This window comes from Trachymyrmex septentrionalis, unplaced genomic scaffold (assembly GCF_001594115.1).
Source record: "Trachymyrmex septentrionalis isolate Tsep2-gDNA-1 unplaced genomic scaffold, Tsep1.0 scaffold131, whole genome shotgun sequence".
In the NCBI taxonomy this organism is placed as follows: Eukaryota; Metazoa; Arthropoda; class Insecta; order Hymenoptera; family Formicidae; genus Trachymyrmex; species Trachymyrmex septentrionalis.
The window spans coordinates 916,974-928,053 of record NW_017304450.1 but is presented as its reverse complement, the minus strand read 5'-3'; the positions used below and the strand labels follow the sequence as shown (position 1 = coordinate 928,053).

Below are 11,080 nucleotides of genomic sequence, written 5' to 3'. Positions count from 1 at the left end.
TAACTAGAATCAACGACCGAAGGATTCACGGACACGATAGATATACGGATCCTTCAGCTAGTGAGCTATGCCGCGTGACGGAAGCTCAGGAACGGAAGCCACTTTACTTTCGGTTCTCAATACACCTCATTATTCGCCGTGATGCGCATTAATGACACTATCCCGTAGTTACCTTGCTTGCGTAATTATTCGCTTATCCTCATGATGAGCACTCGTTTACTGCCTTCTTAATTTTCATTCCTTCGCTATAATCACGTCTGACTTCGCAGCTAGCTAGCGCGATTTTTCTTACGCCAAAAGAGAATCCTGTAATGTAAAGGAAAATGGATGATTTTATATACTTTATATTAAGTTGATTTTTCTCACTTCTGAAACTATATATGTGTATATGTGTGTGTGTGTGTGTGTGTGTGTGTGTGTGTGTGTGTGTGTGTGTGTGTGTGTATAATCTTTTTCTATTTAAAATGTACAACTGCCATTTCTTATGAAAAATAAAACGAGTGTTCTCTTCTTTGATCTCTTTCTTAGATGAGTAAGTTCATGCGAGTGTAACTAATTGCAGAAGAAATAAATCGTTGAGAAATATTTTCAATGTCTTACATTAAACTTTTATTAATAAATTTTATTTTTCTGACAGTTGTTTTCAACGAGTAAAAATGAAAAATTATTTTTATTTTATTAAAGAAAAAAAATAAAGATAAATTCCCTGGAAAACTTTAAAATAAAACATTTAATTTTCTGTCAAATGTTATTATCTCGATAAATATTATCAGTATTCCTAATGATTATATTTCTGATTCGTTTTTAGCGGATAAACTGTTGCTGTAGCAGCGCTGTAGAATAAGGCACTTGCACGAATGATCGAATGATACTCTCTTGCAGGAATGATACTTTCTCCGAAATCAGCAGCTTCGCCGAATGGTATTTTCGAGACCCTCGACATTTCGTAAGCCTGGTGTATTATGGCTACGTGGGCAGCTCGTGCGCGTCCTACGCTATCCTCCACATCTCGCGCCAAATCGAGTGCCGATATTTTCTTTTCGCAGAAAAAGCGAAATGTCGCAGAGATGTCGTTTGACGATCGTAATATAAATGTCTTAAAATATATATATACATTCTTACTATAAAAAAACGCATAAATCCTGCATAAACGCACAAATAAAAATATTATAAAATAAACTTTTTTTTTTTTTAGAAATAAAGAGAAAAGGGAAGAGAATAAGAGTAAATGTTTAAAACACATCTGTACAACTTCAAGGCAATTTACAATTAGAAATACAAGTTCCAACTTTTAGCGTAATAAAATAATTTTTGTGGCAATGCACAAAGTGGAAAATAGAAACGTAGCATAATCGTAGGAATAGTAAAATTAGATGACAGTAGCAGAATATAACTTCTTACGTACCCAGCAAACGAGAATGGATTGAAATGGATTCAGATTTTCAAAAATATTAATTCACGAATGTTAAAATGAATGCATATCAATCCTGAGTGCATTTCTATTCACTTATAGGAATTGCATGGAGCATATCTCTATGCCTTTCAACCTAAAAATAATATTAGCTTTTTCTGTGCATTGTGAATACTGTTCAATTCAAAATTTCGAATAGGAAATGCAGTTTTTCCAATCCAATTGCATCCAATTGAATCTAATTGAATCCAATTTGATCCAATTAAATCGAAAAAAATTTATTCGCTATTTAAAATACGCGCGCATTCGGATAGAAAAAAATTTCAATCCAAATTTTAATCCATTCTCGTTTGCTGGGTATTAAAGTAAATTGAAGTAAAGCAGATTAAAGGAAATTTGGACCATAACGCCATCGTTGATAATTAAATTAATAATTCGAATGCCTAATGGAGCAGGATATTTATTCTCACGTCAGTTTTGCGTAAAAGGACGATATGGGCGTATCCTGGCATTGCCGCGGCGCCGAAGCCGCGATTTGCAGATCCATAACAGACGGTGGAACGTCGTCGAGGTCACTCGACGATAGGGCGTTATTCAATTCAAAGAAAGAGAGAGAGAGAGAGAGAGAGAGAGAGAGACGATTAGGAATTTCTCCAAAGATGCTCGCACGCAGCCACGCAGATTCCTACGGGTAACGTTTTTCAGGATGTGCCGGACGAAGATCAGTTTGGAACAGGAATAGCAAGAATGACGTAAGCGCCCAATGTGCCACGCAGCCAGCGGCCAGCGCAAATACCTACACACGCATATATTGTGCACGCACACAAATCCTGCGCTCGTTCACCCGCGTTAGTTCCTCGTTGTCGTGACGGCCAACATCGGTTGCAGTCACCACTGCAAATAATCAAAGAAATCGACCGCGCGCGCAGCTCATGACGTTTTCTTTCGAGTTTTCTTCCTGTTCTGAAGAATTTTCATCCAACGATACCGCCAGCATAATTCATTACATTACAGAGAATACGCGCAAAATGAATGTAAAGAATTTACCGTTGGAATTAAAGTAAATTAATCATTCTATACACCGTTCAATTTTTCCTCTCATGTTAAAAATGGAGAAGCACGATGTCTTAAAGATTAGATAAAGATAATGCGAATCGGATGGAATTTGTCAGAATTTTCTTATACGATCCGAAGAAACTCGTGAATAAATATCATCAGGTGTTGCTTCCAGATTTGCATCAAAATTATATTGCAGATTGAAGACTAATGAAGAATGTTGGGAACGAGCTCAAGGAAATTCTAGAAGACTTTGGAAGTGATTGAACGACTAGCAGACGGCAAGTCACGTAAAGAAGAAACGTGCTCGGCATCCAAACTTGAAGCTTGTGTCGCGCGCCGAGTGGTGCGCGGCGAAAATTGCGATGACAATACGTTTAGAAACGATGAATCCGATTCTCACTTTGCAAGAAAAAATATATTTGGTTAAAAAAAAATGTTTCTTACATTTGCGCCAATGTCGATCATACGCGAGAAATAAGAAAGGAAACGATCGAGTGAAAAACATAGCGAAATTCATCGATTTTAGAAATTTCCCTTAATTGCGTGTATGAATTATTAATCGTTGTAATTAAAGTTAATTGTTATATATCCACAATTAATTACGATTGTAGAATTAAATCTGAATTATCATCGAATATGTTGATGATAATTCAATGTTGAATTTGCAGTTGAACCTCGATTTTCAGCAACATTTCAAATACTACACCAGAGCGCGTACTCTCGGTTATTAATAAACATAAAAATGGGAATTCGTTATGAAGAAGTATGCAGCTCCAGAAACACGTTTCAGATGCATCCCACTCACTGCGTCACACCGGAGGCTCAATTCAAGGTGATGCGCAGCTGGTACGCAGAGTGCGGCCGGATGCACTGGCAATAATGTATCCGCTATCAAATGACTTCGTCCTTCGATACTAGTTCGCTTAGATTCACCTAGCGAAAGTCACGGGGACGGTCGCAGGCGTGATGGTATCGGCAACCTAATAAGAGAAACATGTTCCATTACAAGCAACCTTCCACTCTGCAGTTCCTCAAGATCAACGTACGACCTCTACCGCGTTCGTGGGAGATCGACCAGACGCAAAGGAATTTTTATAGAGGCATGGTGCAAGGAGACTATGGCGAGATGTAATCGCGAAAAAATAAATGGTATTAAAAGAAAAAAAGATTATTATCGAGCTCGGATTACAGTATATTCGAAAATTCAAGATCTAATAAAAAAAACACTAGAAAGAAATACAATTTTAAATAAATCACTTAAATGTCAGAATTACAATATCAATGATTTCGAATTTTAACGATCTCTACGATCGCACGTACACGGATAAATAGCAGTCGCAATCCGACTCATATATGTAGAAAGTTTTGCGTGGGCCGATATGTGTGGGTGGACTGGCCTTCAAAGTCCTTCGCTAAAAAAGGTTCGCCAAACGCGTAGGCTTCCGGTGGGAGGACTAGATAAAAAGCATCTGTCATTATACATAACTGTATCTACCGATTTGCGGAGAAATTAATCTCATACGAGCATCTCTTCATCCTGTAAACTATAATTATTCAATATATATTAAACACCTAATTACAGAATATCTTATAGCTGATTTATTAAAAAATATATATATGCGTAAAACTATTCATTCAAATAAAAAAGTTTAATGTAATCTTGCAGCTATTACATGAAATAACCGTAGCACATTAACGTAAATAAAATATACATTATAACATATCTTATTCTTATATTCATTATCAAATAAGGGAAATGGGAAGAATGTATTTTATTTTAAATTTAATTAATCCGTTCCTACTCTTTATTTGTTAGATCTGTTCCTATCTGCTTTTCTTTGCTCTTTTCGCTTCTCTTTCTCTTTAGCATCATGGATACGTCTCTTCTTTCGCAAGAGCCAAATTTCTTTAGCTCTTCCTTCTCGACCTTTCATCATACTCTGATACAATTTACGGTGTTTCTTCTTAATCATCTTTTCTCTGAGACGGTACTCCTGCTTCTCCAATCGAGCTTTCTCCCATGGACTTTCTTTCAAGATCTCACCAGACTGTACCTTCATCTTCTTCTGCAAGTTTACAAATATTGATAACAAAAATCAATTTTCTTTAGATTATTTCAAGAGATAATATAAAAAAACTGTAATAACAAAACCTTTTGTAACTGAGCTTGTTTCTTCATTTTCTCTTTCTCTTTTTCTTCATCAATCTGTACATCATTATCGTCATTCTCTTCTTCCTCTTCCATTTCCTCGTCGCTTCCTGAACTCAAATCGTTCTCAGTTTCAATTTTCTCTTCATTCTCATTTTTATCTTCTTCTTCTTCTTCTTCTTCTTCTTCTGAATCTGCTTCCACTAATCGAGATCAAATATAAAGAAATAAATATAGAGAATTTTATGTGTAATTTCAATAGACTCATCCAAAATCAAAATCATACAATTGTTTAATTTATAATCAGGGTCCATGAGAGCACGCTCCTCTGGAGGAATATATGTTTGATCTTGTCGACCCTCTGTAAACGGTGAGAGATGAGGAGGAAGTACAGCACCCATTAAGTATTTTTCTATAGGCAATAATTCTCTCGCGTTCACACTATCAAAAACCCACTGTGGCTGTACGTAATATCTGTAAATAAAAATTATGTTAATAATTTAGAAATGTTATATATACGAAAGTAATAAATTAATATAAAACAGATATAATACCTCGATATGTATTGTTTAATCATGCTTGGTCTATCTACAATCTGATGAGTTATTGTTTCGTCATTTTCTTCAAAAGTAGCTCCGACAAATAGTAACTTATCCCAAGATACTTCTCCACCAAAGCAACGTAAAATAAATACTAAAGGCTCTCTAGGAACCTCTCTATTAATAAAAATTTTTATGCCTTTAAATAAATTTTTCAGGTTTCTTATTTTTTCAGCTTCTGCCTTAGCAGTTTCTATCTTGGCAGCATCTGTCTCCTAAGAAGCGTAATCAATAATGTATTTGGATTTTACATGTATAAAATTACCGAATATAAAATTAATTAAACATTTTAAACTTACATTTGAAAATTGATCTATTTCAATATTGTCATCTTCAATTGTTGGAACTGAAGAATCCAAATTGACCAACAAAACATTTAATGCACTTATTCTCTCTGAGACATACGTTTCTTCATCAACTAACACTTTTTCAATATTCTCTGTATAATAAAATATTTAATTTTATATTTGAATTATTATTTTCATATTTCAAATAATAATATATCAATAATTTATATTTATGCTCTTACTCACCAGAATTTGTCAATTTGGGAGGATAATGTAAATTCAAAGTATGATACAATCTGTAATTCACAAAACCAAGCATCACAATGTAAAATTCTACAAATGTAGACATGATCTTAAAATCAACCTCATTCTTTGCTTGAGGTTCGAAACAAAAGTGATGTGGCACTATCCATGTTATCGTTTGCCCTTTTATCTCTGCCTGATAGTAATATCCTTTAATGGATACAAATACTTTTCGCAGTGCTTTGGCAGCGATGACAGCATGAAGAAATTCAATTGTTAATCTCCTACACAGTAATGACTGATCTCTAGGTATATGAGGCAATGACGGAAATGTACTGAATAAAAAGCACAGAGTCAGACAATCATCTAAATCGCGCAATGCATCTATGAATGTTGGATAACGTTCCTTGACTATATGATCTATCTTTAATGTAGGATGGTTACTCAAATATTTCTTTACTTTGGCAAAATCTTTCATTGCCTTTGCTCGTCCAATTTTTCTATTAAAAATCTAAAAATATATACTTATAAAGCATAATATAAATATTTGACTCTAATAAGTTGTCATACCTTATATTCTCTTAATTTCCATATGATCGGTTCGTGCATCAAAAATTGAATATCCTTCTTGTGATATAAGGTTTTAATGCCGGGTTCACCTTTTTGTGCTCTTTTACGATTGCGTGGCTCCCTTGGGTATATGCCTTTTAATATACATAACTTACGAAAATCATTCAGTGTTAATTGTAATTTTCTAAGAGCAGCTCTCCTCGTCATAAACTGCGCTCCCTCACCACTCTGATACTGTAAATTTAAAAAATATCAATTTAATTCTTAAGAATACCGTTCCATTGAATTTCAGTAAAAATTTTAGCATAACCTCGTCTATTCATAATGAAATGTATTATATGAAAATGTTTAAAATCCACTCACCTTTTTTTTACCTATTACTACCATTGTGATGTGTTTTGTATTTAATACCTAAATATTTAAAAAATACGTGCTGATACGTGTAAAATATACAAGAAATTAACACACGCACCACGTGCAAACTGCTCCTAAAGAGTACAAGAAGCAGTGTTGCCAAGTGTTGATTTTGAAAAAAATTGTCCCAGAGGTACCATTAAAAAAATCCCTATCAGTTATAGCAAGTTCGATTCAATTCGATTGGACGCAGCACCCTGAGGCACTGGTGCACATTAAAACCGCAATACACAAATTAATGTAAAAAATATGTTTATAAATAAATATAGAAACCGGTAAATTGTGAAATAATACACTTTATTGTGCTGTTAGGTAAAACATGTACTTTATAACTCAATATATTTGCATTTGACTTTTACCAGAGAGAAGCCTGATAGCGGCCTCGTCTGGGATTTAGCTGTTACTTTATTTTGAAGCGTCTCTATGTCCACAAAATGTGGACATTGAACTACGTTCGTAGCCAATGTTCATGATCCGGTCGATGATGTCTACGATTTTTTGGTTGTATTCTTCGCTATACGAATTTCGATCCGCGTTAGATAGACAAAGACGAATAATCAATCTGTCGGCGCTTGTAATAAATCTTATTACAAGACAATTACATTACTACATTTTCTGACACAATCGATAAAATTGTATATATATAACTAATAACTCTATATTAAATTATCTTCATTTCAGCAATATAATTTCTATAATATATATATATATATATATGTACATTAATGTATATAATTTTCATTTTAATACTCATACATAGAAAGCGATACGTACGAGCAACTTTAGGGCAAGAAGTATCTTTAAAAATGGAATTTCTTTAAATTGCAACGTGATTTAAATTAAAATATAAAACTTTTACACTTGGGAAATAAATAAAAAAATTAATTTTTTTTTTTATTAGTAATGATATTTTTAACTGCGCATAGCACAAATATATACAAAATTATTAGCATATCATGATTCTAATCTTCTTCTGAATCGCTACCATCTTCGCTTTCGTCTTCCAATTCCGGCATGGGAAAACGTAATAAAGCTGCTATCCCAGTTAATTGATCTAATTCTGAAAAAAAAATCATAATTTTATTTTAATACAAATAAATTTATTAGGACACACAATAAATAAGTTTCTTTATTAAGCGTTTTACATTTTTTGGAATTTCAGCTGAATCATTTGTATCGTTTATATGTATAAGACTTACGTTCACCCGAAACATGTAGACTCGAAAATATTTTAACGTCGCCACCTGAGTCTTTCACATTTTCAACTATCTCAACATATTCCTTTCTCTGTGCTATATCTTGACATCTGAACATTGGATTTGACAAAAGTACAAAAAAAATATTATAAAATTAATATTGCAATAACAAGTAACAAGTATAAGAAAATCACCTGAATAATTTATCCGATATAAGCAAAGTTTCTACTGCTTGAGCAGCACTAGCTTTTTCAACATGCTTCTTGCCATAAAATGCTCTAGCAGGATCCATTTGAAGAGTATTATAAAATACTTCTAAAGCCCTTACTTCTCCTGCTGCTTTGGTATCAGAAATTCGAGAGACTACAGCAGGATCGGCTAGAACCTCTGTTATAACGATGAATTAGAATAAATATAAAGATAATAACACTTTTCAAATATTATGTTCATTCAGATTTCATATGTATTTATACGGTACCTTTTAATGAATGTTTAAAACCCGAACTAGCGTGAACTAGCAAAAATTTACTTTTATTATCTAAAATAACTTTATTATCAGATTTAACTGCTTGTTGTATCATATAGTCCATAAATTGATCTTTCACAAAACCAGGACTAGCAAGGATAACACATTTCACTAGATCGAAATTGATGTGCCTTAATATGCCTTGCATAATGCTCTCGTAAAAACGTGTCAAGCCCTAAATATATATCAAATTAAAAATTTTGTTTAGGCTCATCCATAACATTTTTAATGTTGACATAACGTTTCTCAAACCTTTTCGTGTTGTGAAACGTTTCCTTTCCTTTTCCTTGGTATAACTTGATCGATTTTTGTACGAACTATTGTCATGTTGGAAGTTATCAAACAAATTTGTGCAATGCCTTCTTGCATAATGGCAGCAGCTACATCAGCATTCTAAAGCAAAACAAAAGAGAGCATTATAGCCAAATATATAATCTTTGTTTTGAAAAAGCATTAACCTGTGCAGGGTCGCATGCAGTATCAACTCTTTCCAAAGAAATAGAATCCCATTTAACTTTAGTAATACTAAATTTCCGATTTTGTTCAACATCCAATGTGTGATATGCTCCTGTCTGTAAAATAAAAAAGTAATTAAATATAATTATAATTGTCTGCCTATTTAGTATTTAAAGCAATAATGGGTGTTAAGTATATATACAAATAAATATATATAGAAGAATAAAACATAAGATCCATCATTGAAACCATTACATTTGAATAATTCAAAATGCATTTAAAAGAAACAATTCTTCTAATATAATGCAAATACTTTAATAATGCAAATAATAATACGAATAAATATTTTCATTCAAAATTAAAAAATTAAAACAATTTACAAGTTCAAACAATTAAAAAGCAAATATAAAAATAACAGAGCTAAGCTGAATAAAATTGCTAATAAAATGTTTACGACTGTGTTCGAATACAAATACAAAATAGATTACAAAAACATACAAACATCACGTTTTAACTTACAGAAATCATCTTTAGTAAAAGAAAATTTTATTTCTTATAAAGATTAGCAGAATGTTTATGTACATGCGACTTTATTATTAACTTAATTTCAACCTTACATCATACACCAAAGATTAAAATTTAATATCATTTAACTTACTTTAACATATTTATTTTCTTCCACGTTTCTACCTTTAAGTCGTAAAACACATGCTTGTGTATCAAAATCAATATTTTCTACACATATCGTTAAAGTAGTTCTAACTCTATAACTGTTAGAGCTACCAGTTGCCGATTCCATTTGCACTTTTCTAAAAAAAAAAAGTGAAAAATAAAATTGACACAATGATATTGATTAAAATTAAATGAAATATTATTATTTAAGAAATATAAAACCTGAATATACCTGAAAGTAGAACAGCTTACAAAGTCTCCTTCGCTAATGAGATTATAGGCATGCCATATATCCTCTGTATTTTCGGGGACAAGAGACACACGCCTAAAGATTATATAAAATTTTCTATTTAATCTTAAAATTATATTAGTATATCATAAAGATTATACTATATGTAAAATATATATTTACCCTTCTCCAAATTTATCTACATTCCTTGATACTAGCTTCATTTTCAAGTTATTTTTATCTTAAATATAAAAAACCATTTTGTATAATATAAAACATAACTTTATGAACATATGATTGAAACTTAACTTTATGAATTAAATTTAATATAAATATACATTTCCATAAAAAATTTATATTACATAAAAAAAAATATGTGACAATAAATTTAACACAATTCTGAAGTTTATTATTAAGAAACAAAATGATCATATATTGTAAAAGAAAAGCAAACTCGTATAGGTTAAATCATAATATCTCACTTAAAAACATCAAAGAGTCAACATAAAGTCAAGAGTTTACCTTTACATTTATTACACAATTATATCTTTAGGAACATTATTGAAGTCATATTTTCTTTATTCGAAGCGTCGTACAACGAATTATGCCATATGTCAAACATGATACCTCACACTTTTCGATCGGCGATTTACTCGCAACAACCTTCTGAACCTTCGTAACGTGATTGGTAGATAATATCAAATTTATCTTTTACAGATGGCGCTATTTGTATTTCATTTCAATATATATTTATTTTTTTGTTTCTTATTTGTATGTGCAAAGTTCTCTTTGGTATGTATGTGTGTATATATATACACATATAAAATAAATAAATATATTAACTTTTAATAGTATTTTTTATTAACGATTCATATTAATATAGATAATTCTTATCTCTCAAGTATTTATATAATATAAAGTTATATTGAGAGATATTTGTGCAACAGATAATTTTTCTTTTATACATATATACAGTAAACTTACCCACAGCATAAAATATTTAGAAAAATTTCCAAAACATTTTATTGCAAGATTAGAAATATTTCAAAAATTTTTCATGAAATATATTTGAAATACGAATGTATTTAGGAAATCAGTTTTGGAAATATCCTTGTTCTTACAATATTTATACAATGTCTAAATTATTTTTGTGAAATATAATAATGCAATATTTTAAAATGTTTTATATAAATTATTATAAAACATTTCTGAAATATTTTGTTAACTTATTTCAAAAACTGATTCACATAAATATTTCATGCTGTATAG

General features: G+C 31.5%; 2 protein-coding genes across 4 annotated transcripts in view; both read right to left on the bottom strand.

The window, feature by feature from the left end:
- Positions 1–3,659: 3,659 nt before the first annotated feature.
- Positions 3,660–6,820, bottom strand: LOC108757053 (pescadillo homolog). Of its 2 annotated transcripts, XM_018501343.1 has the most exons (9): positions 6,682–6,820; positions 6,319–6,552; positions 5,752–6,259; positions 5,518–5,657; positions 5,174–5,433; positions 4,906–5,093; positions 4,623–4,822; positions 4,273–4,536; positions 3,660–4,014 (listed from the first exon to the last, which is right to left on the bottom strand). In XM_018501343.1, exons 1-8 carry the CDS (start codon positions 6,703–6,705, stop codon positions 4,276–4,278), a joined length of 1,815 nt encoding a protein of 604 aa, XP_018356845.1. In that variant the 5' UTR covers positions 6,706–6,820; the 3' UTR covers positions 3,660–4,014; positions 4,273–4,275. The 2 variants fall into 2 exon arrangements, with proteins under 2 accessions (XP_018356845.1, XP_018356844.1); XM_018501342.1 differs by lacking the exon at positions 3,660–4,014 and having other exon boundaries at positions 4,205–4,536.
- Positions 6,821–7,654: 834 nt separating this feature from the next.
- The window catches only part of LOC108757054 (protein pelota), a 5,368-nt gene continuing 1,942 nt past the window's right edge, over positions 7,655–11,080 (bottom strand). Inside the window, exons 1-10 of one of the 2 annotated variants that reach the window (XM_018501344.1) lie at positions 10,334–10,486; positions 9,995–10,052; positions 9,815–9,907; positions 9,569–9,719; positions 8,913–9,026; positions 8,707–8,847; positions 8,407–8,629; positions 8,123–8,315; positions 7,932–8,038; positions 7,655–7,792 (exon numbers count right to left, since the gene is read on the bottom strand). In XM_018501344.1, coding sequence (XP_018356846.1) covers positions 7,695–7,792; positions 7,932–8,038; positions 8,123–8,315; positions 8,407–8,629; positions 8,707–8,847; positions 8,913–9,026; positions 9,569–9,719; positions 9,815–9,907; positions 9,995–10,035 — 1,161 coding nt within the window. In that variant the 5' untranslated portion in view covers positions 10,036–10,052; positions 10,334–10,486 and the 3' untranslated portion in view covers positions 7,655–7,694. Of the gene's footprint in view, positions 7,793–7,931; positions 8,039–8,122; positions 8,316–8,406; positions 8,630–8,706; positions 8,848–8,912; positions 9,027–9,568; positions 9,720–9,814; positions 9,908–9,994; positions 10,053–10,333; positions 10,487–11,080 lie in introns of those variants that run through there. The other variant, XM_018501346.1, reaches the window with a different exon arrangement.

Excerpts from the sequence above, each read along its gene's own strand:
- LOC108757053 (XM_018501343.1), bottom strand. The coding sequence starts at position 6,705 with ATGGTAGTAATAGGTAAAAAAAAG. Across the intron at positions 6,553-6,681 it reads TAGTAATAGGTAAAAAAAAG|TATCAGAGTGGTGAGGGAGC; the intron begins GTGAGTGGATTT and ends TTAAATTTACAG. Across the intron at positions 5,094-5,173 it reads ATTAAACAATACATATCGAG|ATATTACGTACAGCCACAGT; the intron begins GTATTATATCTG and ends TTTTATTTACAG.